Below are 24,759 nucleotides of genomic sequence, written 5' to 3'. Positions count from 1 at the left end.
GGTATTAGGAAACCTTGATTTCTGACTTCTTAGTAAAACTATGTTCAAATTGGTTCAGAACCAGCTTTTGGATTTGAAGTTGTAGATGTCCTGGTGGTGTGAGAATGAAAAGAAAATATTATGGCAGTGTTTAAATCAAAAGAATATTCTTTTTCCAAGAACTGTACTTAAAGATCTTTACAAGAGACATGGCTAGGATATTACGTAAGCGTTTTAAATATTATTAATGTTGTATATTATTTTAAATATTCTTAAATATTGCACTCAGTTCGGGAATAGTTCTGGTGTCAGCTTCATCAGTAAAACAGTGTCTGATCGTTTATCACAAAGTATATCTCAGATAACATGCTCTCATCCAACTTTCCTTGCAGCGTAGGATTCAGCGTAGTAAGACATCGTAGGCCTATAAATCGTAACTTCAGAGATCAGCTGGAATCAAGCTTTTTATTCACTATACTGCTAAAAAGGACCACATTAGGTCATATGTAGTGCTTGTCAGTAAAACAGACTCACAATGTGTGCTGTGTTGTATTTTTTGCTTACTTGTAAATACTGTCCTATTGTCAATGACTACCAAAATACCTATTAATAGCCGTTATCCCACTCTGGGCTTGTTTCTGTAATAAACACCTCAGCAGTGTTTGACCTGCTGCTTCAGTGCCAACAGGTTTTTGTAATTTAAGCAGAAACACAGCTTCTAAAGGACAAAATACGGTCCCGCTCTGGGGCTAGCCAGTAGAGGGAGATGCAGTCATACACGCTTGGTCGATATGGACCATCTGCAGGGAAGGAGTTGGGATGAGGGAGTTGAAAGTCACTGTGGAGTAACTCTTCCTCCGCTGCTGACTCTGCTCAGAACCTGTGGAGAAGCAGCTTTCCCTCGTTATTTCTCCTTGGTCACACGTTGTTCCTCTCCCTGACAAAATTAAACGAGGATGATGCAAAATGGGTTGCTTATTCTATCCCTTATTTCTACGATTTTCACTAAAATAGATTTGGAGAGGGATTTAGGCATTTAAATCAGAAGTGGCATATGTAAAACTCCATTCAGCAGCTGCCCGATTCTGGTGGAACCTCAGCTTGCTCCAGGCTGGCAGCCTGTGCTTGGTGGGTCTGATTGTTGTCTTCTCTTCAGTAATAAATTTCCACCCATGTTTCACTGGGATCCAGAGTGGCATTTGCACACCTAAAAAGATTTGACCTCCTGTGTGTTTTCCAGTCTTGTCTACCTCATTTTCACAGGTAACCGTCTTTGGTCCCCTCTCCCTGGGTGGGTCATTCATTTCATGTTAGCAATTGACTGGGTACATTTCGGAAATCGTCTGGGAATTAGAACCCCAGGGCTTAGTCCATCCTCCTTCCATATGTCGTGATGGCTGTGCTGTGATTTACTCTCCTTTTTACGGGTGAACGTTCCAGCGTAGTGACCCATTGGGTTTTCACTGCCCACTGTCCCAGCTCCAGGAAGGTGGACGGCTGATGCCCTTTCCCATCTGGAGAGCGTTTAGCCTGGCATTAGTGTCAGGTTAGTCTGGTTGTCAGATGAGTTCTTCTGGGCGTTGAATAATGTGGATTGTAATGCCCTCAGAGAAGGGAGCAATTTTTTTAAATTACCTTTTTGGGCTGCTCACCTTTAATCTGGATATGCTGGATGTAGATTTGGGCTAGAGAGGATTTGCCATAGACCCCAGGCTTAACATCTGCGATGGCCTGACTCCTGCGTACAGGCAATGCTCACAGCTCTGCAAGTCACACATTTTAAGATTAACTCGATGGTCTCACCAGATTGAACTAAACCTGCTCAGAATTAAAGATGTGTTCTGGGAAGAATGTGGGAAGTGACAATAAATAAAGTTAAGTGAGATTGCATCTTAAAAATAATTAAGCTTTTACTGGTCAACTGATTACAAGGGGAAAAATTCTTCTAATCCTAATGAGTCCTGATGCTGTAATGAAGTCCTTCTGTCTGCTGGCAAATTCCTTGAAGAGTCGCTGCCCAAATTCCTCCGTGAAATCTAGGGAGGATCTGTCCTAGACTCCTCCCATGACTTTTCTCGGGTCTTGCTATCTTCTTGTATATGTTTTAATCATCTAGCTGCTTTGAAGCCTGCTTTAGGGGCTGTTAATAGTTAATACAGGCATTTGAAGTTTCTCATTGCCGTAGCCAGAGTTCTTCAGGATACAGTGCTCCATTCATTTCTGAAGGGCCACTCAACTCCAAGACAGATGAAGAGGAATAAGTAAAGCTTTAACCTGTCCTTTCTTCTCATAAACATCCTAAAGAGAGGGGAAGAAATTGAAGCAAGCAAGGAGAACATAAAATAACATTTATATTTAATATAAAAATGTAATTGTACTAACTCTGGCTTTGAAAAGTCCAGTTACCTTAAATGGATGCTTTTCAGTGCCTAATCCATGTCATCGTCTTGGATGGGCTGAGTAGATTTGTAAAAGAGGTTTTAAAACTATGGTGGGGCAAGCCTCTTCCTTGAGAGGAAGGTGAATTTAAGCTTAAGGTGCATTTAGCAGAAAGGTTGAGTGAGTGCTGGAAAGAGGATCATGGACTAGAAGAGTCTCCTCTGAAACAGGAATGGATGCAGTGGTGTGAGAGATGCTTTCTCTCAGTCTAATATTCTTCTGTTATATTCTGACAGTTTCTCTTAAACTACATCTATCATCCAAGATTGCTATTTCTGCAGGAAACTGGTTTCTTCAGAAGCTCGATAAGAAGCCAGTGTCCTGGAGGGAACATATGTGGGGGCATATAGAAGATTTCACCTATCGTGGCAGCAGCCACCCAAGTCCCTTGCAGGCTATACTGTCCTTGGAATTCCTTCCCTTGACAAATGCGAGTTTTATAGTAACAAGGCTGCAGACTTCCCGAAAGGGAGACCCAGCTGAGAAGACACGTAGAAATAAATTTAGCCCTGGGCAGCAGTGACCAAAAATTATTATCTGATGGCTGCTGAATGACATGTGCCAGGCAGTCTTAAAATATCTCCAAATAGAAAAGCATTGATCTCACAGAAGCCACTTATTTCTGTAGATTTCTTCTTTTTTTTCCCCAGAAAAAGATCTGAGGATTAAGTAGTTAACGTGGGTGAACTTCTTTTGCTTCTAAACTGGATTGGGTAGTGTGAATAAGCACCTACTGTTGATGTTGTTAGTGCTTTAGAGGTGAGAAGTTTCTCCAAGTAAACTATGAAACTAAAATATACTTATTAAGTTTTGCTTAATCTCATTTTGCCTGTCTTACCTGTTAGTGGAAGAAGTATCTCCTCCTTCCCAGCAGTAATTAGGGTTTTTGAGACTGCAAGTCATTTATTGCTTTTTTCTGGGTTTACTCCATGTTTGTCTTTGAGCGTCTTCAAAACAATTCATAGTTCACTCATTAGTTTGGTGATTGCAAATAGTTATTGATTATTAGTAAAAGTCTAGTAATATATGTATTATAGACTGCCTGAAGTATAAAATTAAATTTTAAATGAAATGAGCAATAGGTTTGTGCTTCTATGAACTGGAAAGGCAATATTTGGTCTAATGTTAGGGATTTGGGCATTATATTAGCAGTCCCAACCCAAAAGCTCAGGACCTAATCCTGTTCTTGAACATCTTTGTTGAAATTCACGTGGATCAAAGAATGGAATTGAAACCAGCCGCAGGCTTGTAGACGGGGTGTATGTTCAACCCTTTGGTTAGAGAGATGAAGTACAGTGCTGATGTGGTGGACGTTATAACGGAGAGCGGTCAGGCAAGAATAATGGATGGACTTTGGGGACAAACATGGGGAAAGGTCATATGGTCTAATTGCAATGTTGTGACAGAAAACGCACACCGAATTCATACTAACCTAAGAAGTTTGAAGTTTCGGGTTGTCATCATCTCGCTGTTAGGCTAGCATTTCTTTTTAAGTCAGATTTAGAACAATTTCCTGGTTGCAATAACAGGTTTGTTTTGATCACGTTTATCGTATTTCAGAGAGGGCAGTGGAGAATTTTCTGCTGTTGGTGCTTCTTAGCGACTGGCAAAGTTAGACTCCTTTGGTGCTCAACGCTTGTTAAGCCTCTTGATCTTGTTTACCTGACTGTAATGACGCGGCAGATGAAGCCTAGCGAAAATAAACATTTGAAAGAAAACATGAAGGCTAACAGTGTTATTGCTGCAGCTAGAAGAAAACACTTTTGAGGGTCAAAGTGGATGTTGGTGCATGGCATAATCCAAAAGCAGTAATTCCTACAAGCTTTTTGTTCCTTCAAGTTTCAAGCACTTGAGTTGCTGGGCAAATGTTCTGCCAGGAGGCACTTGGGCAGCTATTTCCAAACTAACCTTGAATTAAAAGCACCGGGAGGAAGGCAGGAGCACCTGGGCTGCCAGAGTCAGCTCCAGGTTTGGGGCACATTGCAGCTTTCCTGCATGTGGGTTTGGGATTACGGGGCCGTGCGATGCTGGGCAGATCGGAGTAGCCTTGCCCAGTCTGTGGTGTGCTGCTGACTTACCTGCCGCTCCTTCTTCTCCTAATACTTAAGTGAAGAATGCCTGTCCCTTGGCTATCTCATTTCAAAATTGGAAAATTCATATTCGTACATTAAGGAGTGAAATGAATATATATGAAGTGGTAGAGCTGTCAGACCGTAAAAGTAGGTGTGCCGTTGGCTGGCTGTACACGTGGGTAAGTAGCGAGTGCGGACAGAAGTTAAGCGACTCAGGCCGCTGGATTTTACTGATCCCTGGCATAACCTGTTCCTGTTTCCTCTGTGTGCCTTTGAGGAAAGGGAAATATATCGCTTCAGCATCAGAAATATCCTAAAAATATTGCACTTGGAAGGACTTATTATGGCATTCAAAATTTCAGAGGCACGGAAAGGGTGTATTTGGCTAAAGAAAAGAGAAGCTTAAAGGTCCGGGTTGTCCAGGGAACTCCAAAGCAAATTACTTTATGCCTGTAATACAGGGCAGGGAGCCACTTTCTTGTAGAAAAAAAGTGTCACCTAGAAAGTGGGCTGTAATTTCCAGTTGAGTGTTAGAAGTGCATAATACCGCTCTTGTGTAACCTAAGTCTTCTCATATTAAAAGTAGCTTGGTTGATTTTGTTTCCTTGCTGATGAAGAGTGAAACTATGGAGATGAGTATTAAGCATTAATTCCTGAAAAGATTAGAAACTCCTTTTAAGCAATGTCATCACCATCTCGCTGTCCACTCATTAAGTAGCATTATATTTTACTTTGCTAAATGCAGTCATTGCCCATCATTGGTATCATCCCTAAAGCATCTGAGCTATTAAATTTTTTGAACATGTAGAATTTACCCATCGATGTAAAAGTCAGAGTCTGGATACTACACTTTTTCCCAGATCGTATATTTAAACTTTTTCTTATTTTGGGGCAGGTAGAAAACTACTTTGAAAGTTCATCTTTTGCACTGAATGTGCAAAAGTGTTGCTATGATTCATGAATCTAGCAAGGCATCTAGTACAAATTTGTCATGTATTTTAATTATAAAAGTCAAAGAAATTATACCTAATTGATAACTGGCCTAATACAAATTTTTGGACTGCAATAGGTTGTTGTATAGGAGAGGCTAGTATACGGGCATTCCATATTGTGTAGATGTACGATAGGGCAATAAATCCAGACGGTGCTGAGTACTGTTAAAATTATACGCATGCAGGATGATGTTTCCTGGGTTTATTCCTCTCTGAGGAAGCGTGTCTTTACGAGATTGTCTTTAGAAAAATATGCCTTCATGATATTCTCCTTTGACATAAAACAAAAATCTGCAGCAATAATAATGTATTCATAAAGGCAAGATGGCTTCTGAGAGCCAAGACAGTTTTAAGTTTGATGACACCAAACTGAGTGGGGAAGTGGACACTTCGGAAGGGAGAGCCACCCTGCAGGAGGACCTGCATCAGCTGGAAGAGTGGGCTAGCAAGAACCTTATGAAGTTCAACAAGTGTAAGGTCTTGCACGTGGGAGAACATAACCCAGGAGCACAGCACAGGCTGGGATCTAGCCAGCTGGGGAGCAGTTCTATAGAAAGGGACCTGAGTGTCCTGCTGGACAAACTCAATATGAGGAGCAGTGTGCTGCTGTGGCAAAGAAAGCCAACAGAATGCTGGGTTGCATCATCAAGGACATCACCAGCAGAGATGAAGAAGTCATTATCCCACTCTACTGTGTGCTTGTCAAGCCACGCCTGGAATACTGTGTTCAGTTTTGGTCCCAGCTATGCAGAAAAGATGTGGATGGGCTAGAGAGGGTCCAGAGAAGGGCCACCAAGATGAACAAAGGACTGGGAAGCCTGCCATATGAGGAAAGGCTGTGAGAGAATTGTGTTTGTTCAGCTGTGAGGAAAGAAGGCTATGGGGAGACCTTATCGCAATGTGCCAGTATTTAAAGGATGGCTACAAAGAAGATGGAGACTCCCTTTTTACAAGGAGTCACATGGAAAAGAGGAGGGGTGACAGATACAGGTTACTCCTGGGGAGGTTCTGATTGGGCAGAAGAGGAAAGATTTTTCACAGTAAGAACAATCAGCCATTGGAATAATCTCCCCGGGGAAGTGGTGGATTCACCAACACTGGACACTTTTAAGATTCAGCTGGATGGGGTGCTGGGCCATCTTGTCTAGACTGTGCTTTTGCCAAGAAAAGGTTGGACCAGATGATCCTTGAGGTCCCTCCCAACCTGGTATTCTATGAGTCTATGATGAAGTTTGAAGTGATGGAGGGGAAGGAAAAGAAGTCAGCGGCTGGAGGTTTGTGGCACTGGGAACTTTTAATCTCCTCCGGACTAACCAATGAATAGTAGAGAATTAATTTTTTTTCATTTATTTTAAATTTTTTTATTGTAAGTATGTCTTTCTCTACAGAGTTTAGAAGATGGTACCTCCCCTTCATCTTTCACCTCTAGTCTTGCATGCAGGACTTCAGGCGTCATTGCTTTTGGCATCTTTTTGGAATTAAACATTCCTGGGTAGAGGACATTGCGTTTAATAAATATAAGATATAAAGCTTTCAATCTGCGATTACACAAACCTATTTCAAAATACAGAAATCTATCTTGTGTTGTTCTGGCATGTAAGAAACTTGTCCTATTGGTATAGTGAGTAAAAGCCATCATCTATGTCTGTACTTTTTTTACAAGGTCTTGGTTAGAAAAACTTGTTGTCAAAGACGCCAAAGGCATCCAGCTTCCATTGACTTACGTAAGGTTTATGAGTGCTTAAAAACACTGAAAATCCAACTGTCAGTTTTCAGTTTGATGCGACCGCAGAATTATTCTAATCTATCAGGTTGCCGCGCTGCTGCGTAGCGGGTGGAATCTGTTGATGTTTAGCAAAGAGGCTGTCCATTGATTTCCGCATGGCTAACGCTTACCTGTGATATGTTTCATTTAATGTATTCTGGGAAATGGTTATGGAGAACAGTCTATTTCAACTGTTGTTGATCTTTTTTAATCAAAGGACTAGTTGTATGCCAGAAATCTGACAGCAAAGCCAAAAAGCTGCATTTTCCAGTACGTGTACAACGGGTGTTTATTGAGAAATGCGTTTCGTGTGCAGACGAGTATCTGCAATAAACCAATTAGCGTATGTACAGTAGATGTTTCTGCAAAATGCTGCTTGCATGTTTGTTTAACAATATGGTCTTAAGCTCCACTTTTCTTTTCTTTCCATTTCTTTTCTTGTGGGTAGCTTAAGGAGAAAAAAAAATTCTTCCATGATAAAATATTTATAAACTATGCGAAACAGAAGTTAGAATGCAAGACCTAAGGCGAATTCCACATGAGTTACAGGGCAACTGCTCCTCTTGTTTTTTACAGTCTTTTGTTTATGAGTTTGGAGAATTGCGTCCCCGCAGATTTGCTGAACGGGGAATGCTCCTGTGTCTGACCTGAGTGGCTTAGCAACCTCTTTGTTAGACTCCCCAGGGAGACTCCTCGGTTGTTCCTGGGAAGGCCCCGTACAGATTTATACATCTAACTGAAATGCTGAGCAGCGGATTGTGCAGGGCTTCTTGACTCCTTACCCCATCCCGTTTTTATAAATGTAGTAATTAAATTTGACTTGGGAATAGTACCTCCGTTGCAGTAACGCCTCGCCAGCAGAGGTATCGCCGGCTGCAGCTGGGAGCATCTCTCCTTTCCTGCTGCGGGTGAGGGTGTCTCGCTGCTAGGGAAAAAGCTCTGTGCCTTGCTAAGAAAAAGGAAGGTGTCCTGCGTGTCTGGATGTTATTCTGTGGGCAGCTGTCGATTCGCTAGGAGTGGCTGAAGGATTAAGAGGATACAATCCCATCAACTCCTAACTCGGCGAGGTACGTTACGTGTCCCAACAGCATGCCAGAGGCAGCAGCTGTATTGCTGGAGTTGTTAGTTATTTCAGCCTCGGGTGCGTGGAAATTTTTACGGCCCGTTTCCACAACTCAGTGCTGCTCATGTAGATGTACCTGAGCTGATGAGCTGGTGGGGGTTGCACAGAACTCACTCCCTGCCAGCGTCTTGAGAGGCGAGTGGGACTTGCCTTTCTAGTGTAAAGCCAGCTCACAGATATCTGTAGTCAGAAATACTTTTAAGAAATGAAGCTAAACCAAGAGAAAAATCCTCCTGTGTTATTTTGACACTTCGAATTTGTTTACCTATTACTATCATGAAAGGGCACAAAGTATTTTAAAACATTATTGAGGTATTGATGTGGAGCAGCTCGTTGAGAAGGTCTTCAAGAGTGGAAGACGGGAGTAAGCTATTAATTTCAGTATCCATATACTAAAATATTTTATTCATAAACGGTACAAAAGTGGTAGGTAGTTGTATGGTCTTTAAAACTTTGTTTTCTTGGTTAGCACCACATCCTCAAGTTACATTACGTGATGGCTATTGCTGTCTGCATCGGTACAGGCTTCAACAAAAATGCTGGATGACGCAGCCTGCCTTATTGTGAGGAATTGTTCCTGGCGATCAATAACGTCTATCTGTTCTTGTCCACCAAGTGGCATCTCTGTTCGCTTTACGATTCATTTTTCATTTGTCTAAACAGGAAAGTAAGAAAAGTGCTCTCTTAGCAATTTGCGAAGTATCACATACACACCTGACACTTCTCAGTATCGAAGAACAGTAACACTTTAAATGCAGATGTCTCTAGGTCACAGTTGCAGACAGAACAAAATGCAGGAGCCAAAACAAGGTTGAAAAAAACTTTTCATTCCTGCTGCAACTTCTATTTCTCCCAATAAACCTTGGGATACTCATTGTTCATGGACCACCGACGAAATCTAGGATGAATTCAATGTGATTTTTGCAGTTCACTTGTAAAAGGGTTGAGATTTCCATGGTGGTGTTTTAGCCCACGCAAAATAGTTCAGGGCAGTATAAATCATGCATTTTTTGGACACGAAGCGATAATTAATGATAACATTCACAAATATTAAATTACTTCCATCTAGGCATCCTTAATGAAAGTTAAGTGTTATTCCTTTGTCACAGTTATGTTGAAATTCAATTCTTATTGAGGAGAGAGAGGGCAAGATATAATGGAGAATGATGAGAGGCAAGAAATATCTCTGATCTAATATAGAATAAAGTTTTCCTTGCTTCATATGCTGAGTAATATTCTTCACTCGTAAGGAAATGTAAAGAAAACATAAGGAAATTGCAATATACAGTTAAAAACAGGCGGAAGATATCAGCTACAACAATATCTAAAAGTTTTATGGTTTTACGAAACATGACATTTTGTTTTCTTGCTTTAAAGGTATATGACGGATGGTGGTCTGGGCCTCTACACGCGAAGGCTGAACCGGTTGCCTGATGGCATGGCTGCAGTGCGGGAGACGATGCAGCGTAATACTTCACTGGGCCTCGGGGATGCTGACAGGTAAGGTCTCGTCCAGCAAATGCTCACGTATAATGGCGCTTTTGATTCATGCTGTATCTAAAATGGATCGGATCTCTAAGATTAAAAAGCTTTGGGAATTCAGATGCTGAATGTGTGGATATAAGCTTCTCCAGAGTATTTTAGGTTATATGTTCGGAGAGGTGTCAGGATAAATGCTGGCTTTATGTCTTCTGATTACTTTGCCGAAATCTCATCTGGGTTTTTGTGGACGGGACGCAACACAGTAAAATGTAAAACTTCTATTTTAATAGTGTTTGAAATAAAAAAAAAAAAAGACCTAAATCCATAATTTATGGGAGTACAATCATAAAGGAAGCTGTGGAGATGGACGGTTAATGAGACTTCTATTCTGTTAGAGAAAAATGGGTTAAATACTTTTGCTTTTAATGGCATCAGCCTGTAGCTGCCTCTTTCCCTTCCAAACCCAAAGTCTGCTGAGTGTTACTGTTGATGTAGTAAGTGAACCGCATCCTTTTTCGTCAGTGAGGGGCCCCTAAGTTTAAAACATGGATTTTGCGTTGCGGGTTTGAACCAATTTCTGAACGAAAAGGTTTTTTTCCTTTTTAGTTTTGTTATCAATAAGTCTTTCCTGGGACATAATGCGGTTGACTGGGTTTGATATGACTGATATTTTCTTGATAGTGATGCACGGGTTACTACGGAAATACAAGCGATGGAGAATCTAGCCTTGTTTTCAAAGCAAGCCGTACGAAATTTGCTTTGGTCTTCTCTTGATACTAGTAAAGAGCAGGATGGTAAATCTAAACAAAAGAACTAAAACCTCTCAGAGAATCTCAGCTCAGATTCAATTACTAAGTCGACATATGCTTGCCAGTTGTAAAATATGCCTGGATTTTTCAGGATCTTGTATCTGTTTCTGAAATTTGCAACTTGAAACCCGTACTGGGCCAACAGCACTCGCTCCTGGTTGAAGGAGGGCAGAGGCATTCCCACCTGGTGAAGCAACCGAAGACTAATCAAGTATCATCCTCATCTGTTGCTGCGGCTTCTGAACATTAGCAGAAGCTATACGTTTACAACACAGAATTGGTCTAGTATGAATTATTTTGTTGTTTAAGTAGCAGTGAGCCTTCTGGAGAGCTAGTGTCATTCCTTGTCATTGATTCCTTCCTCTGTCTAATGTTTTCTGTGCTTGTAACACTTTTTCTTGGCACATAAATTATTCTCGCGTTTATTTGCCAAGCTCCTTCCCTGAAGACACCACGCACGAGGACCAATTACGTACGTTCAACAAGAGACATTATTTGTGCATTTAAATACATTCCACTTAGAACGGGATTGTGACAGACTGAAATGCAATCCCTAGTTTACGGCAATTGTTTTCAGGGTCGAAAATCATTCTTTCAGTTCATGTGGAGGGGACGGACTTTACGCACAATAAAGACTCTGTGTGGCTGGCAATTTAGCTGCGGCATGGGGATCACAGAAAAATTACCCGCGGTCCCAGAGTTGGTGACATTATTATGTGTTGTTTTGATTTAGTCTTTTCTATTTAGAAGGTAAGCCTACTCACCTTATGCAGGAAATGGGTTTTCTGACAATAGGGCAGCGATTTAAAAATAGCTCCTCTTTGGTTGCTGGGGGATCATGGTGTGCATTTTAAACGAAAAATTAACCTTGGTTTGAGCAGGAGTTTTCCAGGGTGGCATAAGGAAAAGGAGTTGAATGAAACGCTGCAGTAATGACTCGCTTTGTCCATTCTGTGAGTGGAGTCAAGCAGGAGTTCTGCTTTATTGGTACATCTAAAAAAACGTACGAAGATTAAATTTAACTTGTTCAAAGCAGATGTTAATTGAATGCATGGGAGAACGAGTGTGAAAGGCTGTGACCCTTTGAGTGTAAGGTTAATCATTAAAAAGTTATCAGAGGAATTTTTGCAATTTGCTCACTTGTTTAGTTTCTTGTGTTATTAATTGTATGAGTCGGGTTGTGAAGCTTTTACTCGTTGGCACTGGTGATATGAAGCACAGACCTTAGAAGGTACATTTTCCCCTGCAGCAGGGAAATCCAAACAAGGCAGTTTAATTTAATGCTTGATTGCAAGGTTAATGGAATCATTGCACAACACAGCTGAGCTTATTTATTCACTTCAAGACAATTTGTGTTTGCATAGAACAAAGGCATTTTTAATGAAAAAAGGCATTAAAAATGCCTTTTTTATTTAGTTTGTGACTTTTTTTTTTTTTTTAAGGTTGCAGATTAGCCACCTATGGTTTTGTCTCTTCTATGTATAAGGCCTTGGTGCGTACCATCTGGTTATTTAAGTTGATTTCACGTTGTCAGGCGCAGCTGCTTGATCTGAGACTTAATTCTGCCCTTGCTTTCATATATGTAACTTGCATTCATGAATACGTATAAATAAGAGGGAAGAAATTTGAAACTTAGATTTGGGTAAATCTTTCTGTAATTGCTTGCTTGTATAACCTGTTATTTAGATAGCATAATTCAGACCTCTGTTGATTTATCATATCCTTGTGAATAGGGCAGGGGACTGTATTAATGAATGTGAGCTTGTCAAGAGTAACTTTAATGCTGTTATTAGGGAAATGTCTATGTGACTTCTTTAAAAATCCTCAGTGATGAAGTGCGTAAATAACTACTTCCGAGCGTGATTGACTTGGATTGTTTCACTTTTACCATGTAATTGGAGGCTGCGTGAATTGCATGTCTTTGCATAAGAGTATAAAGCATAAAAAGGTCTTCCCAGCTTCTGACTGTAAGGACCTGTCTGGTCAAATAGCAGATTACATTGTCTTGGTAGGTCCAACAGCCACAGCATTGGTGAACTGTAGGTCAAACACAGACCAGATGTTGAGCATGGCTAGGATGGAACGGCTCTAAGAGTGTTGCTGCGTCATGGTTCAGATCTATGATGACGACAACGGCAGTCTTAGAATCATACAGTTGCCTAGGTTGGAAGGGACCTTTCAGATCATCTAGTCCAACCATCAACCCAACACTGACAAAAAACATCACTAAGCCATATCACTCTGCCATTAAAAAAGGTCATTTTCAGTTTAACTCTCAGAAGGACTTGCAACTGAAGCTGGCTCCTGGCAGTCAGTAGCATTTTGGTAGCATTTCCTGCTTTTGGCACGATTTTTTGATAATTTCAGAGAATAACGTAGAACCAGGAGAGGAGATGGACAGGAAGGAAGAACTGGAAGTGAAGCAGAAACTGAGCAGAAAGCCAGAGGACATTCCATGCAGAGCATGGATATATCACTATTACTAAGAATGTAATTGAGTGCAGATTTTTCCAGATGCTATGATTTATAGTAATGTCTACAAATAGTAAAAATTATGGCTTTAAAAAATAGCTGAAGAGTAGCATTTTGCTGTTATTTTGCATTTTATAAAAACAGATTAAGGTTATTTATATGTCTCTTGGCTTAGGTAGTAGAGAACACTTCACATTCATTTGTGGAGTAAAACCCTTTGACTGGAGTATGTTTAAATTCACTAACTGCAATTTAATTTCTTGCATCCTGTTACAGTGATGCGATTACTATAAAGATGGGTTAGTGTTCAGTGCTGGAGGGAGTTTGTCGAACTGCCTTCATGACCATGGGAACTTGGATCACACTTCAGAAGAGCTGAAAAGCGAGTTGAGGCAAGTCATCAAGTTGGGGGCGATATTGGCCTGTGCTGAAAAGCGGGGAGAGGAGGAGATGTCACTGCTTTTGGAAGGAGGCAAATCCCACTGAAAGCAGAATTACAGACAATGGTGCTCGTGTGTACTGCAGAAGCAGCTGCATCAAATATTCTTCTTTTTAGGCGCTACTTTATCGTAGACAATGGAAAAATGTTACAATATAAGGAAAAAAAAAAGGATTTTTTTGGCAAGATATTCTTTATGAAGTTTTGTAGTAGGATAAGACAGCTTGAAGTCCTAAGTGTGTGTCTTCAGTTTTTCCTCTTAACTGAGACAATGCAGCTAAAATTAAATGAAGGAGTCTGCAAGTCCTGGCTTTGCAGTAGAGGAGTTAAGTCCTCTATTCACAGATAATACCCTTTAGCAATACTACCCCATTACTAACCATCTCATCATTACTGTATCTTTGCTATGCTAGCAGTGGTAGCGTGATGCATAAGAAAAGGGTAAAAATAGAAAAAATGTGTCTGGAATAGACGCATATAGACACAGAGACTGGATAGCCTTTGTCTTAAAATGTTAAAACATGACTGGGTTATATCTTAAACTTCAGATGGACCCAACAGTTGTAAAAAAATGTGGAAATAGATATTCCTGCATTGTAATGGCAGTGGAATTCCCATTATCTCCTTCCCTCACAGCATCTCCTGCTCCTGCAATGCTCCCTCAGGAGCGTTGACATAAGTGTTTGTGGAGTTTCACAGTAAATGAAGTTGCAGGGCGATTCATCTGATATTTTGTGTGAATAGGTTTGTGGAGGGAGGATGTCCTTTCTGTCAGGAGAAAGAGTAACTATATCCATTGAAGTCAGCTACAGACCTCAGGAGATCTCAGCTAAGGAAGATGCTGCTGAGCTGTTACCACCCTACCAGGAAGATTTCATGTCATCAGTTCTCAGTTCCTTCACTTCCAGAAAGCCCTGGCAATTGTACTTGCATTCAGTTGTTACGATTAAAATAATTTATAAATTCTGCTTTTCCCGTTTTTTTTTTTTTTTTCTTTGCTAGGACAATGGAACCACCCCTATATAAGGTTCCTATCTACTAAATAAGCATCGTTTTCTAGAAAATAATTTAAAAGTCGCTAAATTGTTTTTAGATAAAATAGATCCAAAAGTAAGTGCCAACACCCCAGCATTCGTGGCTCACTGTATCTGTGCTGCGCGTCACTGCAATTTGTAAATATCTGCCCACGTGTAGTTGCTCAATAGCAAAGTCACAGGACTGGTGAGATTAAATCTTCTACTCTGCTTGACCATCTGTTTGTATTTTATCACTAAGCTCAAAAAAAATACTACTGCTTCTAAATGTGCATGTTGTACCTTGGTGTACCTCTAGATACCTATCTCTCTGTCTTTGAAGGATCCCACGTTTATCTTGAAAACTGACTCGCAGAAATAGGGAAATTCACATTGCAAAGATTCTTTGAAGTTTATGGCCTTGGGATCTGCTGATTAGAATCACAATACCGTACACTTTTATTTTCCAAGGAATCTTTTTACAAGCTGTAATCCAGAGTGGTTTTAGGTTACATAAAGTAATTGCGAAGTTAAGCAACAAATAGCAGTTGAAAGCAAAGGTGCAGTAGCTATACCTGAGGGCTGAAATTAGCAGTACCAAAAGGAAAAAAAAGATGTTCTACTTTCAAACAAGGCAAGGTTAGTCAAGGGAAGCAATGTTTTTTGGCAAATCCATTTCAGTGGACTAAAGATGACAAACTTCGGGGCACATAAGCTTTTCTTAAGGTCTAAAACAGAAACAAGAACTTTCATTACTAAATACAAGTTGAAGAACAGTTGCTCTAAATTTACCTGGATGTATCAGTAGTTTAGATTAACTCTTAAAGACAGACAATACCTATGAACCAGAGGAAGATACAGCAAGGAAAGGCATGATGCAATGTTTGTGTGCTGTGGAAGAGAGAGAGATGGATGATTTATTGCCTGTGTAACATGGAGAGGTTAACTGGGGAGAGGGAGCAAATTATTACATGCTGTAAAGGCTGTCTCTGTTGAATCTATGGTTTTTAATATCCACCAGAGTTATTATTTTAATACTCTGGCTTGTTCTTTGAAGATGCTTTATAGAACTCCCTTGAAGATGAGAAGGAAGAGGTCAGAGATTAAGTGGCTGTGTGAGAGTTGCCTCCTTGGGTAACCAGGTTCTTCTTAACTTTGTGGCTTGCATGTGAATCCATTCAGTGGGCACAGGAATACTGGGTTTGTGGTGGTTTTTTTCTTTTTTCCGCATATGTACTTTTGGGATACATATGGGTACACTGGATAAAGTACACTACATTCTGGGAAGGACTTATGTAGGATTTGGTGACAGTGTCAGTTCTGTTTAGAGAGGCATGATGGAATAGACCTATGTTGGAATGTTTTGTTTGTTTCTCAGGCTTGGTCTAACTTTACTCGTTGCACGATGGTCAGCAAAGAGTTTGCTTCCAACAGTCAACTTAGTGAGGTCAGGATCTGTTTGAAGGCTAGAAAGTGTTATGAGGAGGGAACGATTTAAGTAGATAACTTTTCAGCAGAGATTGTATTTGTTTTAAAATTTCTACCTAGGCTCTAGATTATCACGTCATGTAGCAATAGTGGATCTATGCTTGACGGCTGGGTGTTTGGTGCTGAAGCAGTTTTGTGCCTATTCTTTAACTGACATTTTGTAAAAATGCAATTTGTTTTCCTATGGGAAAGTCCCTTCTCCATGTATCCATGGCCAAAAAAACCAAAAAGCCAGATTTTACCACAGTTAGGACCCACGTGCATCCAAGAAGCCAAGAATTATCCCGTTCTTCTCTTTTAACTAAGACCTGTTTTAGTAGCCCTGCAGGCTAACAAGGCAGTTGAGAGCAGTTCTTCACCTTTTTCAAGAACTTTCTTCCCATGAGGAGGTAGAGCTCCACCGCTCGACATTAAAAACAAACCAACCAAGCAACCAACACACTCCACAATTGCAAGTTGTTCCCTCCAAAAATAGTAATTAGTCAATCTTTATATGCTTGGCTGTTGCTGTTGTTTTAAACTCCTTCAGAGTTTCTTTTTTGCTTAGATGTAAAAACGGAAGATGCAGGCTGGACCTTGGCTTTAGGAACTGCATTTCTTGTTGAAACTTTTTTCCTCGTGTCGTGCTTTCGTTGCTGCGATTCTGAATCTGCATCCCTTTGTATTTTAGGGGGCGTTTCCACCTCTGCTCTAGCATCTAATTAAAATGCTTAAGTCAGGAGCTGAAGTTCACTACAAAGCTCATGGAAGGTGGCAGATGCCTCAAGGGCAACTCATCCTGGCTAAGTTAGGACTTCCTTTTTGCCCACATATTCCACTGTGGACAGTTTGTCGCTTCCCCTGGAAGGCTGCGCTGCTGCACGTGTGCCGGTGAAGGGACCTTACCTTTTTCACAAATGTGGATACTCAGTCTGTAGAAATAGGGAAAAAACTGCCTGATTTAAGCAGCTGAATAATAAGCATCTAGGGATGGCAAAAAATCATGGTCCTACAGCACCAGAACTAGATTTTCCTGAAGTGACGTTTCCTTTCATATACACCCACTTTATGTGTGTAAGTATAAAGTTGATCTAACTGCTGATTGGGAGGCTCTTCTGAAACCCTCAATATTTCTGGTTCCATTGCCAGAGATTAGCACTGTCTTTTCTGTTGTATGAAGTGGCTTTTAAAACACTTTAGGCATGTGGGAAATTAAGCTTGTATTCCAAGGGTAAACAAGATTGTAGATACAAAGACCATTTTGAACTGTATCAGGGTCTTTGTGCTTTGCATGACAAACCGAAGAATGTGAAATGCTTGCTGACATAGTGCAGACTTTGTTATTTGGTTTTCCATGTCGAATGGCAAGAGAGTCAACATAGTCTCACAACTGACCTACACCAGTAACCTCTGAGTTTGGGATTTGGAGATTGAATAGATAAAACTAATAGCAGACAGCTGTCAGACTCCAAAAGAAGAATCCCAGTTTTGGGCTGTTTGACGAGCGTGGAAGCTCATTGTGGCTGTAAAGCAAATTTCAAGACAGATGTTTTTTCAAATATTGTGTGCTTTTCTAAATGTCTCGTTACGAGAAAACCTAAATTTCTCCCTTTAGTCTTTGTTTGCCCTTCTTAAATAGTTTGTTGGGGCTTTGGAGTTGTCCAGAATTGTACATTTCATTAGAAACTTTTCATTATTTTTCTTTACTTCTGTTCTACAGATATGTATTCTCTTGTGATTATACTAATATTCTATTAGTATTAGCTTACACGTTAATAGAAATACTGATGTTAATAGCCTGGATCTAAGCTTTCTACTTCATGGCTGAATGTTTCCTGTAATTGTATTGTTTGGAAAGCGATATCAAAATTACGAGTCCAAATGTGAGATGCACATGCCTCCCTGCATGCTCTTCTGAGCTTTGCTGGGGGGGTTTGTTTCTTTTTCTTTACTCTAACGATGATGTTTATTGAATATTCAGTCGTTAATTCCCAGTCTTGTCCCCTCCAGTGAAGAGCTTTCAAGCATGCTGCTGCAGATGGGGCGAGGGGACACCCCGTATATCATGAGTGAGAAGCCTACAAGAAATTCAGGATAACCAGATGCTTTGAAGGATCCATTGCTTATACAGGGAAATGAATCTCCTAATTAGGACTGCTCACTAGTATGTTTGAAGTTGGATGATGCCCATAGCCCTGTATATCCAGTGCACACGTCTTGTAGCGTAGCGGGAGAAGCTGTAAAGGTATCCACAACTTTGAGCTCATATTTAAAATGCTACGTATTTCATAAGCTGTCATCTCCTTCAGCTGTCCTGAATGGCAGCTCCGGTATTTAGAAGGTAATGAAGTAAGGGGCAGACTTTACGGCTGGCTGATGTCAAAGAAACAAAACCATCCCCAACCTTGTACTCATCGAGGCAGAAGATATGTTCAGACAAAAGAAAGGTTCACTCCCTATTTCCATGGCTCTTCAGAAAGCGGAGCGCTCTCTTCCCGCCTCTCACAGCTCTTACTACCAACGCTACCTGGCTTTTCATAAAGAAGGGAATGTCTCGTTTCCCACATATGTCTACACGGCATTTGATGTTCCACAGGTATAGAGTGGCTCTTGAAAGCCAGAGGGCAGACAGAAGTGCAGACAGACATTGGGGCGCATGGCCCATGTAGAATGAAGGTGTGTCCCCCCTGGAAGGACCTTCCATCTCAGAAGAGCAGTTTTGCTGCATTCTGCAGTAGGAGTGCTGAGGGGGAGTGGCAGGGACAATAGTACATAATTATACTTTTGCTGCCCCGGGATTCTTGGAGCTACTGCATTTGTAGCAGGCTGTTCCTTGGTGTCATAACTTCCTTGGTGGCCATCAAGCTATTCCATATTGGGGGTCAGTACCCTTCTTATCTGTAAGTCCTATTTTGCTCTTCTCCGTTCCTCAGCTTCCTCATGGTATAGGGATTTTCCCAGCAGTACGATAAGGTGACTTTATGACCTTTTTATGACAGCTAGTAGGATTCTCAGCGAAGTTGAGACTGCACAGAACAAGTAGTCACTTTGCTCCTCATCTTTCTGAGATGAGTCCCAACATCCTCAGGCTTAAACGGCCCAGTGTTAACGCAGCTGTGTGGGGCTTAAAAATGCTCTATTATATAAAACAGGCATTAAGGCTTTCACATGATAGTCTTATGTTGCTTAAATATATACAGTTGCATATACATTTGGCCAGGATAAATAATTGCGTACTCTACAGTGGAAACACTTGGAGCCACATTGTGCTGTTACAGCAGTATTCTGAGAATGCGTGTAATTTGTTTCTCTTAGTACAAGTTTTTGATAGTCTCACTACGAATAAAACATCTAATTTTATTAACACCGATTGCTGCAATTTGAGGCTAATTAATTTGACATAAGTGGCACTGGAACAGGGCGAAACCTGGGAGCAGAGGGAGCCTGAGTAACTGCCACATCGCTAGGGGCCATGTTTATGTGTGTCCAGGTATGTATGGTCAATAAGTAGCCAGGGGACTAAACACTGGAAGTCTGATTAGTGCCTGAGCAAAGTCCAAGGGCTGAGGTCAGCTCTTTTTAACCGTATGATTATTTTTTTTGTTGTTTCTTAACTGACAAAGGCGCAGCTCAGCAGGTACTGTGGAGTTACCATGTGCTCTCATCAGCCCCAAGTAATATTTTCATCTTTTTAATCTAATTTTAACTTGGAAGTTTATCTTCTCTGATTATGTTGTTAGTTTAAGTTAATTTTCATATATATCAACTAATTCATTCATTTTGGTTTAGGGGAAATGAGCAAACCACCTTGACTGTTCAAAAAGGTTTTATTCCCTCTTTCATGTTCATAGTCAAGATTGATTTATTCTTGTTATGAAACTTGCAGCTAGAAATACTCTTCCTAACATGACTTAATGCCTTAAACATCTCTTTGAAACTATTGATGTTATTTGATACTATCTGATACGTGCGTGCATAGTTTTATGTTTCATTTGCATTTTTATGCAAAGGTTTCATTTTTATTTTCAGGGATGCCTGAAACATAATGTTGCATTTGCAAAACTAGAACTGTTTTGAATGCAGAAGGGAAGAAAGGAATATTATGAGGAAATAGGTAGACTGTATTTGTAGACGGCTGTATTTCTCTATGGAAAGAGAGGAGAGGGAAAAGGAGAAGGAAGAATCACCAACATGAGCCTCTGGGGAAGAGAGATGAGTATCCTGTGCCAACTGAAGTTCACAGAGGTTATGTTCATCCAGGAAAGCCTTATGCTCCGCTTAATCTGTATTTTGGGACTATGTGTATTCTCTGTCTACCCCTAGATAGAGAATTGATCCATCTGGGCTTTGAGAGCATTTCTGAACCAAAGGACTCCTGAGATGGATCAAGGGGTGACAAGAAATCTGCATTTATACATATGCATATCTTAAATGTGCATGCAAAAGAAAGACACAAATTATCTGAAATTGGAAGATTGTGATTTTGAACTGAAGTCAGGATATGAGTTCTGTGCTCTTAATTTCTGTTGAAATTCTTTGCTGGCTTGTGAAGATAACCATTTTTTGTTGTTGTTAATATAGATGAAAAGCAAATACACCATATGGCAACATTGAAGTTGCTTGTCATTGCTTTTGGTCAGAGCATGCTGATGGTTTGCTCTCCAACACCAACATCCAGAGGGTAGAATCGGAGATGTCTTCCACGCTGTGGCTTAGAGTTTGGGTCCCCTTCTGAAGTAGCTTCTGCCTTGTTCTCTATTTTAGCAACATTCTGCTTCCCTCTCTCACCAGGTTGTTATGGGCTGACCTTACTTTAGCTGTAATGAGCTAAACATGTGACTGATAAAATAATCATTCCTTCCTGTGAGTCATACCATATGTTTTCCCTTCTTGCCACCACCACAATTCCAGTCATACTTGACCCAGATATTTTACCTTTCCTACATTGTCCCCTCTATGCTACCAAATCGGTTTCTCTTGCAGCCGTTTATCTCTTTCCAAGCAATGTGTTGTGCTTTCGATGGTGGGCTTTCATTACGTCTACCTTTGTCCTCAACGAATTACTTCGTCCATAAAACGTGTTTGAATCTTAAAGTCATTCCCCACTTGGGATACACTCTTCTCTTGTTTAATGACATCGGTTTCTGATTTCACTTTGAGATTTTAACACCGTTGGAATGAAGGAGCTCGCAATACATGGCAGTGCGGTTAAGTTTATTATGGCAATGTATGTGTTATCAAATCGTTTAGGAACAAGGGATTATTTTAGAAAGAAAAAAATGAGAGCCAAAGGTAACTTACGACTTGGCTGAGCAAGGCTGGGTGGGATCACGGGAGGAGAACAAAACTTTTTCAGGAATAGCAGGGAATTGTAGCTGTAACTTAAGTAGAATGGATTCATCAGAGACAAGGAAAACACAGAGTAATCATAAGGAAAACCTCTCTGGCATTTACTGACTTGTAAACTAGGCTCTGGGAAGTCTGTCCTTTGGTACGAACCAGAGCACAATCACACATTAGAGGGAAAGTGGCGTGAATAACCAAAGAGGGGTTTTCCAGGTGAATCTTTGTTTATTTCATTCTTAATATTAATATTTCATAGCTTGTTAGGTGTGCCTGTTATGATGCAAAATACGAATGCTTGCATTAATCCAACTAGTAATCTGGGGTGGGTTTTTCTTCCTTTTTTTTTTTTGGGGGGGGGGGAGGGGGTACATCTAGGGATTTTTATCCTTTAATATTATTATTACATCTTGTGCAGTTCACTTCATTAAAGTCCCTAAACAAAGATATCGAATGACCACTCCTTAATTCTAGGGCAATTCACTCAGCCGGAGCTGTCTTTATCAGTACTAGTTTATGTTAAGTCTCTGATAGCGAAGTGAGACACCATTTCACAGCTCAGCCTTAACAAGACGGCCACATTCTGCCAATGTTGAGAGAGGACAGACAGATGAGGGGCTGGGTTAAAATCATTTTCATTTCATTATCGCACTGGGATAAAACAGAACATAAGGGTTTAGGTTTTGTTCGTGTTTTTCCTTTACAGAATAGTGATGCAGTGATTACGGTTCTAATGTAAAAAGTCAAGCTGGGGTCTCTGCTGTGCCAGACTGGAGCAGGGATCTCATTTTTGGCCTCTTCTGTTCTGGTTGTTTCTTTAAGAATAGTTCTCTCTGTCTCTCCTGCCAAATTATTTGCTGGAAATAATATCAACACAAGATACTAAAAGGTGTTAATTGGACTCTTGGCTATTGTGGAGCTATCAGGCCACGGAAGTGGGATGGAAAGAATTAAGCTTGAAGTCCTTGAACTCCAACATCTCCCCTGGATGATTTAACGATTTAAATTAACAAAGGGTCCAAGGGAGTCTGCTCAGTGTTGTGAAGAGTTACATTTTTTAATAAAACAACAGGATATTTAATGTTACTTACTGTAATGTTAATTACTGTAGCAGTAGCAGAACTGGGAGTTTGAGAGTTTTATCTTACTTGCCAAAGTGGAGGGGGGGCAGAGAGTGCCTTAAAACCTCTTTTTAACAAGGTAAATTTCTGACTGGAATCCAGTTACTGATTCGAAGCTGCTTTTGTGTCACCACTGTGGGGTAAAGGTGTTGTGTTTGATTAGAAGGTAGGCCTACAGAGTTCTCAGGATCTCCAAGAAAGAATGAGTGGTTGGGAACAATTTGGGACTATATATGCGTGGTATATGAAAAATGGCATTAACAGAAAACTGAGGTTGTGCATAGTCCATCTGCTGTGACAAGCAGGCAGCGGTCCCCAAGTAACAGTCGTCGTGATGGTAGAGCAGTGATCCGCCTCTGCAGCAGATCTGTCTCCTGCAGTCAAGCAGGAGTCATAAAAAGAAAACAAGGGGAAAAAAAAAATCCCCTCATGAAAGGATATATCAAAATGCATATTTACAGACAATTTCAGTGCTGATATTTCTCTTCCAATTTGTCCCACACCTATCTTTTCCTTCTCCCACTTGAGGTGGCTTCTCCCAGTTCTATTGCTTTTGTGCAGCAGGTCCCAGCCTTCCACTTCAGAGTTTACACCTAAATTTGTTCTCCCTTTCCTTTTCTTTTTTCCACTTGTTCTCTGCATACGGTCTCAGCTTCCCTTCTTGACTCATTGTCCCTGTTCTCCAGGACCCTCCAGAACCAGATAAAGAATTTACATTGCGAGACAAGGTTTCTCAGGGAAGATCGATATAACTTAACAGTGAAATCATGGGTATTTTCTAAGGATGCTCAGGAATTGTTGTGCTGTTTTTGACTGACCAAAGTCCATCCTTAGGTTGGCATGCAGCTCGGAAAACTTCGGGCCAAACAGCTCAATTTTGGCAAAACGATAACTAATTGAAATCATTCCCCCTGCTACTTATTTCATTATTGTAACACAGCCATCTCTGAAGCAGAGGGTGTAGCCTCAGAGAGAACAAACGCGCAGCGTAAAACCCAGCAGGGCTGGGGTCGGGGAAGGAATTACTGGGCAAGGAACGGTTTTGCAAGTTTTTGCTCTTACAGAAATGCTAGGAAAGGTTAAAGAGCGCTGCAGAGACCCTGGGACCTCAGGACTTCTGCCGGGTAGGGAGTGGAGGGGAGGAATCAGTGCCAGCATCAGTGATCCAGACCTCTCAGCAAACAGGGCCAACAGCACTCATCCAGCAAGAAAGCTTTGCTCAGACCTAGCCCCCCCAAAAAAGTAAAATTGTGCTCTCCTGTTCCATTTCACGGCTGGAATGATGAAAAGGTTAAATTCATCTGAAGTACGATAGAAGGGTGGCATGACGTTAAAAAGGTTTATGACCTTGCGCAGTCGAGCTTTTGTTTTCTCCCACTTTATTCCCATTTCATTCCTTAAAAAAAAAAAAAAAAAAAAAAGCCCAACCTGCTTTTAACTTGTTATCAGTTAAGAATTAGAGGGAGATAATGTAGGTGAAGTCGCATATATTAAGGGATCATTTAAACAGCCTGCAGTTCGGTGATGACGGGGGCGGGAAGGGAATGTGGCACCATAGGAGAGGCTCCGCTGAGCTTTGAACTGGATCAGATGCTCGAGGGCAATTAAACACACAAGATTTCCCCCTATAAACAAAGGCACAGAAGGGAGCCTCCCTGTTTTCGGTGCTGTTAATCATCAAGAGGAGAGAAGAATGTGTAAACGAAGGAAGAAAAGATGGTGCTGTTTAAAGGAAGGATGTTAGACCCCAGCAGGATGCCTGCCTGAGTTGCATCTCAATAAATAATAAGCACTTGTTATGCTAATAGTCACTATTTTCAATAACACGATTTGCATACGGATCATATGCATGTTAATTACAGCGTACGCATAGCCAATAATGCCCGGCTTAGGTTTTGTCCTTAGCATTTTCTTTTGTAAAATGATGCAGGTTAATGAATATTGCAAAGTTTTCGAGTGCAAATAAATAGGTGGTACAATGACCAGCAGCACAGGTACGCCCTGGAGATAACCACGAATACCAGAGACGTTTCTGGAAGAAGCCCAGGATTCGTGTCACCTCCGGCACGGACAACATCTGTCCTGTCACCTGATTGTAATGAAAATAAAACGAAACAAAAGGGTGCATGAATGCATGATAATGCAATGATGCATGGTAATAATTAACCCCCGTTGGCTAATTACTGGGTGCATGCTTGTGTATATTGCCTTTATGGCAGAACACTGAGTCTAGTAGTTTGAGA

The 24,759-nt window shown here is 40.8% G+C and overlaps 1 protein-coding gene across 2 annotated transcripts in view; it reads left to right on the top strand.

The window, feature by feature from the left end:
* Nucleotides 1-24,759, top strand: part of NAV2 (neuron navigator 2) — a 233,295-nt gene that overhangs the window by 135,453 nt on the left and 73,083 nt on the right. For both annotated transcript variants that reach the window (XM_074586322.1, XM_074586321.1), the window contains one exon: nucleotides 9,748-9,870. In XM_074586322.1, the coding sequence (XP_074442423.1) occupies nucleotides 9,748-9,870 (123 nt within the window). The remainder of the gene's footprint in view (nucleotides 1-9,747; nucleotides 9,871-24,759) is intronic.

The sequence above is a fragment of the Larus michahellis genome, chromosome 4 (genome assembly GCF_964199755.1).
Source record: "Larus michahellis chromosome 4, bLarMic1.1, whole genome shotgun sequence".
NCBI classification, from domain to species: Eukaryota; Metazoa; Chordata; class Aves; order Charadriiformes; family Laridae; genus Larus; species Larus michahellis.
This window is presented reverse-complemented; position numbering and strand designations above follow the sequence as displayed.